The sequence below is a fragment of the Littorina saxatilis genome, linkage group LG1, assembly GCF_037325665.1.
Source record: "Littorina saxatilis isolate snail1 linkage group LG1, US_GU_Lsax_2.0, whole genome shotgun sequence".
Taxonomy (NCBI): domain Eukaryota; kingdom Metazoa; phylum Mollusca; class Gastropoda; order Littorinimorpha; family Littorinidae; genus Littorina; species Littorina saxatilis.
Window position 1 is genome coordinate 53,045,914 of NC_090245.1, and position 8,820 is coordinate 53,054,733.

The 8,820-nt window shown below is 37.6% G+C and overlaps 1 protein-coding gene across 4 annotated transcripts in view; it reads left to right on the plus strand.

The window, feature by feature from the left end:
• The window catches only part of LOC138973769 (E3 ubiquitin-protein ligase NEDD4-like), a 50,484-nt gene extending 42,478 nt beyond the window's left edge, over positions 1 to 8,006 (plus strand). For all 4 annotated transcript variants that reach the window (XM_070346493.1, XM_070346483.1, XM_070346489.1 and 1 more), the window contains 5 exons: positions 1,996 to 2,069; positions 3,377 to 3,497; positions 3,855 to 3,962; positions 6,334 to 6,503; positions 7,247 to 8,006. In XM_070346493.1, coding sequence (XP_070202594.1) covers positions 1,996 to 2,069; positions 3,377 to 3,497; positions 3,855 to 3,962; positions 6,334 to 6,503; positions 7,247 to 7,349 — 576 coding nt within the window. In that variant the 3' untranslated portion in view covers positions 7,350 to 8,006. The remainder of the gene's footprint in view (positions 1 to 1,995; positions 2,070 to 3,376; positions 3,498 to 3,854; positions 3,963 to 6,333; positions 6,504 to 7,246) is intronic.
• The last annotated feature ends 814 nt before the right edge of the window (positions 8,007 to 8,820 follow it).

The window sequence follows — 8,820 nt, forward strand, 5'->3', positions numbered from 1 at the left end:
ATGCAATACTGAAGTCCGGCCTTCGTCGAAGATTGCTTGGCCAAAATTTCAATCAATTTGATTGAAAAATGAGGGTGTGACAGTGCCGCCTCAACTTTTACAAAAAGCCGGATATGACGTCATCAAAGACATTTATCTCAAAAAAGAAAAAAAACATTCGGGGATATCATTCTCAGGAACTCTCATGTAAAATTTCAGAAAGATCGGTCCAGTAGTTTAGTCTGAATCGCTCTACACACACACACGCACAGACAGACAGACACACACACATACACACACACACATACACCACGACCCTCGTCTCGATTCCCCCTCTATGTTAAAACATTTAGTCAAAACTTGACTAAATATAACAAGTCGCGTAAGGCGAAAATACAACATTTAGTCAAGTAGCTGTCGAACTCACAGAATGAAACTGAACGCAATGCCACACTCGTAGCATCGTCAGTCCACCGCGCACGACAAAGGCAGTGAAATTGACAAGAAGAGCGGGGTAGTACTTGCGCTGAGAAGGATAGCACGCTTTTCTGTACCTCTCTTCGTTTTAACTTTCTGAGCGTGTTTTTAATCCAAACATATCATATCTATATGTTTTTGGAATCAGGAACCGACAAGGAATAAGATGAAGGTGTTTTTAAATTGATTAGGACAATTTAATTTTGATAATAATTTTTATATTTTTAATTTTCAGAGCTTGTTTTTAATCCAAATATAACATATTTATATGTTTTTGGAATCAGACAATGATAAAGAATAAGATGAACGTAAATTTGGATCGTTTTATAAAAAAAATATTTTTTTTACAATTTTCAGATTTTTAATGACCAAAGTCATTAATTAATTTTTAAGCCACCAAGCTGAAATGCAATACCAAACCCCGGCCTTCGTCGAAGATTACTTGACCAAAATTTCAACCAATTTGGTTGAAAAATGAGAGCGTGACAGTGCCGCCTCAACTTTCACGAAAAGCCGGATATGACGTCATCAAAGACATTTATTGAAAAAATGAAAAAAACGTATGGGGATTTCATACCCAGGAACTCTCATGTCAAATTTCATAAAGATCGGTCCAGTAGTTTAGTCTGAATCGCTCTACACACACACACAGACAGACACACACACACACACACACACACGCACATACACCACGACCCTCGTCTCGATTCCCCCCTCTACGTTAAAACATTTAGTCAAAACTTGACTAAATGTAAAAAGGAAAGAGCTTACCAACTAACTAAGCAGAAGGCAAGTAAGAAGGTAATAAAGGATTACCTCACCATTACATCGGCCTTGCCACATTTTATCACTGTCAGCCGTCAATGAAAATGGCGGCCAAACAAAAAGTTACTGAAAAATTTTCAAGTCCAAAAACAGACGAAAAGTCAGCAACTACAACAAAATTCCTGTCAACATAATGACCCAAAAAGAAAAGAGCTCACTATCTAACGAAGCAGAAGGCAAGTAAGACGGGTAAGTGGCCAGTGGGTGTCAAACAAACACCAAACCAAACAGCCACGAGAGCGCCAAAAATCAACAACCTGCTCGTCAGTGCTGAAAAAGTCGTATGATTGTAGCCACGATAGAGGTAGTGACATAGTACACACCAATGGGAGGTAACTCCCAGAGTATGTGCTCATTACCATGGCTATTCTTAGCTCTTTTGGTGATGGGGTTGCTTCCCTTTAAAAATGTTAGACGGGTAAGTGTTTTCAGACCTTAGCATCTCAGACTGTGTCAATGCTATATGTGATTCGGGTAAGTATATTAATCAAATGAAAATTTACTTTTAAAATTTTCGATTTATTCTGTTCTGTTGTACTCAGTTTTGTCACATATCAATTTAATTTTGAGAGGGTACACTTTTAGATTGTTCATCAGTTATGTGCATTTTGTGCACGTAAAAGGTAATGTTTGCAAAGGTTTTTTTTATGTGATTTTTGAATTGTTCAAGCTTTGGTGTCATCCACTCAATTTATTTTCCATTTCTTGATTCAGATAACGGAGTTAGATCTGATTCCAAATGGTCGGGACATTCCAGTCACAGATGAAAACAAACTGAAATACATTGAGTAAGTATATAGCCTGCTTCTTTTTCTGACACAGGTACCAACTATTTAATGCATGACTGAGTCCATGATGATAAACATTGGCTTCAAATCAAAGAATGTAGAAAGACAGAAAAAATTGGTGTTGCTTGTTTTTCAAAAATTCCACAAATGAAGGCCATATAACACACACAAAAACAAGATCACCATTGGTTTTTTAAATTTTTTTCATTACGTAAACGTATGCTGTCCACCAAGAGAAGCGTTTTCAGTGTCAAATCTCTAGTACCATCTCACTCAGTGAGTTTGCAAGAGTATAAATGATCATCATGTCCTGTAGAGAAATGCATGCGTGTGTTGAGTTTTTGTATTCAATTTTGTTTCTATTATTAGTGCTACAAAGAAAGGACTCCTCAATTAGACAATACCATAAAGAACCTTCTAAGCGCCCAGTATTGAGTAAACGCCCACCCTTTTACTTACTTACTTACTTACCACCTCTCCTTTCGATCACTGGAGTCAGGAAAATATTTTCTGCTGATTGGTTTTTCATTATTTGTTAAGTTCTGCACGTGACACAGACCTTTCATCAGAGTGAATGGTGAAAAAATGCCGTGAAAATTATAACGTTTAGTGCCTACACAAACTCACCATGGGCGTATCTGAATAGCAGTGCCTAGAGAGAATGTAAAGCTGGGAGGCTCTTCTGAAGTTGAAAAGGTTGACATTAGAGGTACATTGTATTATCGAGAATGAGGGATCACAAGGTACTTTACAGTACTGCCTCAGACTAGCGTTGATCTTGAAATGTCCTTTCTTCGTGTTTGAAAACATTGAGTCTTCATTTCTTTTCTGTGTAAAAACAAATCTGCACAATTGATCTTGTGTCATTTTAAATATAAATCATCGTAACAGCGCATATGAGTTACAAAGGAAAAGTCATCTGTTTAGATCTCTGCTAGTCTTCGGAGGATAACATTCCTTTCACTGTTTAACATTTTGTTTAAACAAGAAAGGTATGTTGTTCGAATGTTGAATTATTGACAAATCAAAATGTTACGTTCACGGATATATCAACCTTGCGGTCTTTTAAGTGCACAGACAAACACTAATTAGACAAGACTTATCTGACAAAATCTTCAGCTGCTTGCAGGGAAGACACAACTCAAGCGAATGAGGCATTGTGAATTTGTTTTGTCAATAATTAAACGTTCCAACAACATGCCTTTCTTGTTTTTTTATTCTGAATTTTGGAAAGTTGGCAGTCCATTTGTTTTTGGATTTTTATTTTCACTGTTAAAGTTTTAACCTGTGCTTGTGTGTGCTTTCAGTGAAGTGATCAAGTGGCGCTTCGTGTCCAGTGTGGAGGTACAGATGAAAGCCTTCATGAAAGGCGTCAACGCTCTCATACCACAAAACTTGTTGCAGATCTTCGACGAAAACGAACTGGAGGTAACCTCTTTTAAGTCTAGCACTTGTTACAACTTCTCTCAGCAAAGCAAAATGAAAATAATAATAAAGGTTACTTACAGATTGCTTCATTTTTGCTAGAGCTCATGGCAGTTTATGATAATGTTTATTTTTACACAAACAGTGGCAATTACAAACAGTAGTTTTTAAAAAGTTGCTTGGTTCTCCATGAAAGTCACAGTCTCTTTCTTTTGAAGCAGAAGTTCCCCCTTCGGTCATTCAGAAAAATACCGCCTAAGTTTCTTTCTTTTAAGGTTATTTTTTGCTTTGTTATTAGTTAAAAAAAAAAGAAGATTGTGTGATGAACTGTATTCAAAGAAATGATTACTCCTTTTACAGCTGTTGATGTGCGGTTTGCAAGACATTGATGTCAACGACTGGAAGCAGCACACAGCCTACAAAGGAGAGTACAACCCCAACCACCCAGTCATCATTAGTTTCTGGAAGGTAAACAAATCCACCATGTACCTGTTCATTTAAAAACTCTTTGTGGTGTCCAAAGACCTCAGTGTGCGCAATAAAGACCCCAAGTTCACAGTGAAAGTCTCAGGGCTTTGAAAACACAAACATATGCATGCAGGAAAATAAAGAAACAGAGCAGAACAATGGTGACTGTGCGTGAGAGCGAGAAGTAAAAAGACCAAACATAGAGAATACTACATGGCTTGCTGTGTCGTACCAGATTTACACGAGTTTTTTTTAAAAATATTGAACCGCGAGCGAAAGCGAGCTGTTCACTATTTGAAAAAGCAACGAGTGTAAATCTGGTACGACACAGCAAGCCATGTAGTATTCTGTTTATCCTACATACTGTACTTACGTGTATTTTACTGAAAATGTCCTGCATTCGAGGCGGCTAAATTGAAGACGCTTGTTTTGGAACCTCGATCTCTTCTAAAGCCTCGTGCAATCTATTACGTCAAAGCAAAGAAACGTCACTCTGAAAGTGTGGCGTGACGTGTTAGTTCTAAAGATTCATCGAGGGTAATTAGCGAGCGCAATTTTTTTTCTTCTATAATGACGTTTGTCTCGGTGACTTTGGCATCATAAGCAGTGGAAAAACAGGTCCCTGCCAGACTTGCTTGACATGACCTCATTTACATGATATACACACGTGTGATTTGAACGATCATTATCTCACGGGTGTCTCTCTCACGTATGTAGGATAAAATACTGTACTCACTAAGACGAAAGACGAAACGAATAACAAAGCATGACGTTTCGACCACTGGGTCTTCCTCAGGCAAGAAACAGAGAACAAATAATGGGTACAGTATAAACCCCCCCCCCCCCCCAATTTAAGACTTCTTCCCTTTCAAGACCATGCTTTTTTTAAGATTTTCTTTTCATAACTTCTGTAAATTTGCCTCCATTTTAAGACTCCCCTCCTTTTTTAAACATGATTTTCAGAGATTTTGTTTAGGTCTTGGGGGTTCCACTGTAGAGCCATACTTTATGGCATCTTGCTTTTCCCTGGGTGAAAACAAGTGAATTTCCATGAAGGAAACCTCTTAGGACATACTGTCATAAAATTACCTTACAATATCTTTGTTTTCACCTGTTGTTAAGAGTTTGATTCTAAAACCAGACTGGATCTATTTTTTTTTTTTTTGCAACTTTGTTTTCACCCACTGTCATCTTGTTGTTTAGATTTTTTTTACAATATCTTGTTATCCAGATAGGCGCTGCAGAAGAGAACTCAGCCAACTTGTTTGCACATACATATCTCAACCCGATAAGCCCTTGGTGTTTTCTGGCAGTCTGCAAGTTTCTTCTGGTCTTTTTACATTTAGTCAAGTTTTGACTAAATGTTTTAACATAGCGGGGGAATCGAGACGAGGGTCGTGGTGTATATGTGTGTGTGTGTGTGTGTGTGTGTCTGTCTGTCTGTCTGTGCGTGTGTGTGTGTGTGTGTGTAGAGCGATTCAGACTAAACTACTGGACCGATCTTTATGAAATTTGACATGAGAGTTCCTGGGAATGATATCCCCGGACGTTTTTTTTTTTCTTTCGATAAATACCTTTGATGACATCATATCCGGCTTTTTGTAAAAGTTGAGGCGGCACTGTCACACCCTCATTTTTCAATCAAATTGATTGAAATTTTGGCAAAGCAATCTTCGACGAAGGCCGGACTTTGGTATTGCATTCCAGCTTGGTGGCTTAAAAACTAATGAATGAGTTTGGTCATTACAAATCGGAAACTTGTAATTAAAATTGTTTTTTTATTAAACGATCCAAAAATAATTTCATCTTATTCTTCGTCATTGTCTGATTCCAAAAACATATACATATGTTATATTTGGATTACAAACAAGCTCTGAAAATTAAAAATATTAAAATTATGATTAAAATTAATTTTCCAAAATCGATTTAAAACAATTTCATCTTATTCCTTGTCGGTCCCTGATTCCAAAAACATATAGATATGATATGTTTGGATTAAAAACAAACTCAGTAAGCTAAAAAGAATAGACATACAGAAAAGCGTGTTATCCTGCTCAGCGCGACCACTACCGCACTATTCTGCATGGCTTGTCAATGTCACTGCCTTTGCCACGAGCGGTGGACTGACGAAACTACGAGTATGTGGTCTTGGTGAAAAAAGCAGTGCGTTCAGTTTCATTCTGTGAGTTCGACATCTTGACTAAATGTTGTTATTTCGCCTTACGCGACTTGTTTGTTCTTTGTGTTCGGGGTATATGTGTGAAGGGCCAAAAGAGCTCTCTGTCAGGGAGAGCTTTGTAATAATAATGATAATAGTAATCAGTGAACACATGCTGGAACAAAGAGGTAAATGTTCCTTTTTGATTTTCAGGCAGTGTATTCCTTTAACAATGAGATGCGGTCGCGCCTGCTGCAGTTTGTGACGGGTACATCGCGAGTTCCCATGAACGGGTTTGCAGAGTTGTACGGCAGTAACGGGCCTCAGCTCTTCACCATTGAGAAGTGGGGCATCCCTACTCAGCTTCCAAGAGCCCACACCTGGTGAGATGTTTTACCTGTTGTTTGAAATCTGTATACAGACCTGGGAACCCATACAATTTTGCCATATTTTGTAAGCTTGATAGTGTAAAATACGATCAGTACGGTCGGTGGAAAAAAAGTATGACGAGAACAATTCTTAACACTGGGTTTTTTTCTGTCTCTTTGAATTATTAAAATAACTGTATAACTCTGCAATTGATCAATGATTACAGGGTTTTTTCATTACGCATTGAAAGAAGCATTTATTTTAAAGGTATTGGTAAACTTACATTAAAGGGACTACACTTATTTTTCTGAAAATACACTAAATTTGTTTGAGAATACTCCAAATGCAAAACAGGAGTTCCCAGGTCTGTGTATACTCTTTTTCCTCCTGTTTGTACAACTCTTTTGCTTACCTTTTGCTATCTCAGACCAAGCAGACTAGTTGATGCTTCTCCTTGTGCAAAGTTCCATGTGAGAATTCTTAGTGTTTATGTGGCAAGTTCTAATTTTTGCTCTTATGTGAGTGTGTGGTTTTCTCTATGTAAGAGTCTTGGTAAAAAAAAAAAATAGACAGGGAGAGGGGTAGTTTTTTTTTGGGTGGGGGTAATTTGCAAGGATTAGAGTTTAAGGCTGAAACATTTCTTCTAACTTTTGCTTCAAAAATAATTGATACAGAGTTTGTCGGCATATATGTTGTACATGTCAGTATGATCCGGTGTTAAAAGCAGACAGTGACTTGTTTGCTCTTTTGCTTGCAGCTTCAACCGCATGGATCTGCCTCCTTATGAAAGCTACGCCAGTCTACGCAGCAAGCTGGTGACAGCAGTGGAAAACGCACAAGGCTTTGAAGGCGTCGATTAATCTTCATCATCTGACAATCCGTGGAGGGACGTGACTTAATAAAGCAGGATGGCTGTGTATTTCTGAGCATGCATGCGTCGGTGTGTCTGTTGGTGTATGTGCAAGAGCAATGCAGCAGGATTTGTTGTGTCACTGAATACCAGGTGTGAACACTGCGACATCCTCACTGTATCATGTGTATTCTTGTTCACCTTTTGCCGCCTTTCTTTCCTGGTCAGTGTCTATTTGCAAAAGGATTGGTAGAAATGTTTTCGCATTTCTAAACTGTTGCAACAGCATTGCAGGTGTGCTCTCTTGATCTGTGTCCTCTCTATTTGTGTATTCATAAATCAGATTTACATGTAAAAAGCCTACACAGGGAATATACAACTTTTATGTGCGCGAAGGAAAAGTCTGAAGTCGAGGCTTGCCATGCTTACAAAATGTGATGAAGGAGATGACAAATTTCGTTGTGAAAATGTTCAAGTCATGTTGAAGCTCTGTTTGTGTATTTGTGTTCTTGTTTTTGGTCTGTAATGTCATGATTTAACGTTCCTTGCTTTTTTCAGTGTTTGATATCTTGTTTTCTTCATAAGTGAATCGATTTCTTATTAGGCAGTTCAGTTGATCTGTGTAATTATAACTCGTAAGTCGGAGAGAGGGGGAGTGTATGTGTGTGTGAAAGTGAAAGCAAGAGAGAGAGAGAGAGAAAGAGAGAGAGAGAGGAAGAGAGAGAGAGAGAGTCTGCTTGTATATCATCTGTACGTTAGCAGGCACGTCTAACTTCAGGCACAGTTGAACCCCCCTGCCAGTATCAATGGTCCTGAGAATTCTAACATACAAATATCTTTACCTCTTGTTGAAAAGTTAAATTGCAAACTTGGCAGTTTATTATTCCTTGTTTTTGCTTTCAATCTACAAGTTTAAAGTGTGAATTTAGAGAAGAAGAGAGAGACATTTTGTTTTGGTAAAAAGAAAGACTTAAGAGCAAAAGTAAGGCGACACACGGTTACATTGTTATATAATTTTCTGCCGTTTATCTGTTGCAATGTTACATCTTAGCATTTTTTAGACGATTATAAAATTTCTGTTGTGTGTACTTTTATAGTGTGAGAGATTTCACATTCAGTCAAGTTCTTGCAAGAATTCAATAAATTATAAATTAGGCAGTCGATCTGAGAAAATTACAATGCGCTGGTTTGTAAAAGACTACCTCTTGTGTATATAGGCACTTGGGATTATTATTTTCGAAAAGTCGAACTTCTTCTCTCATGTTTATAGCTGGAAAAAAAGAAAAAGAGAAACATTTAGCTTAGAATGTTTGTTTTTTTATTGCAATAGATAAACATTTAAAATACATGAAAATAGTTCCATCAAAATCAGATACTGTGCACGGAAGAAGCAAAATCAGATACATTGTACTTGGATGGAATTAATGCATCTCTTGCATAAACAAACATATCAGCTAATGTGTGCAAGTTGATCAAGTTAT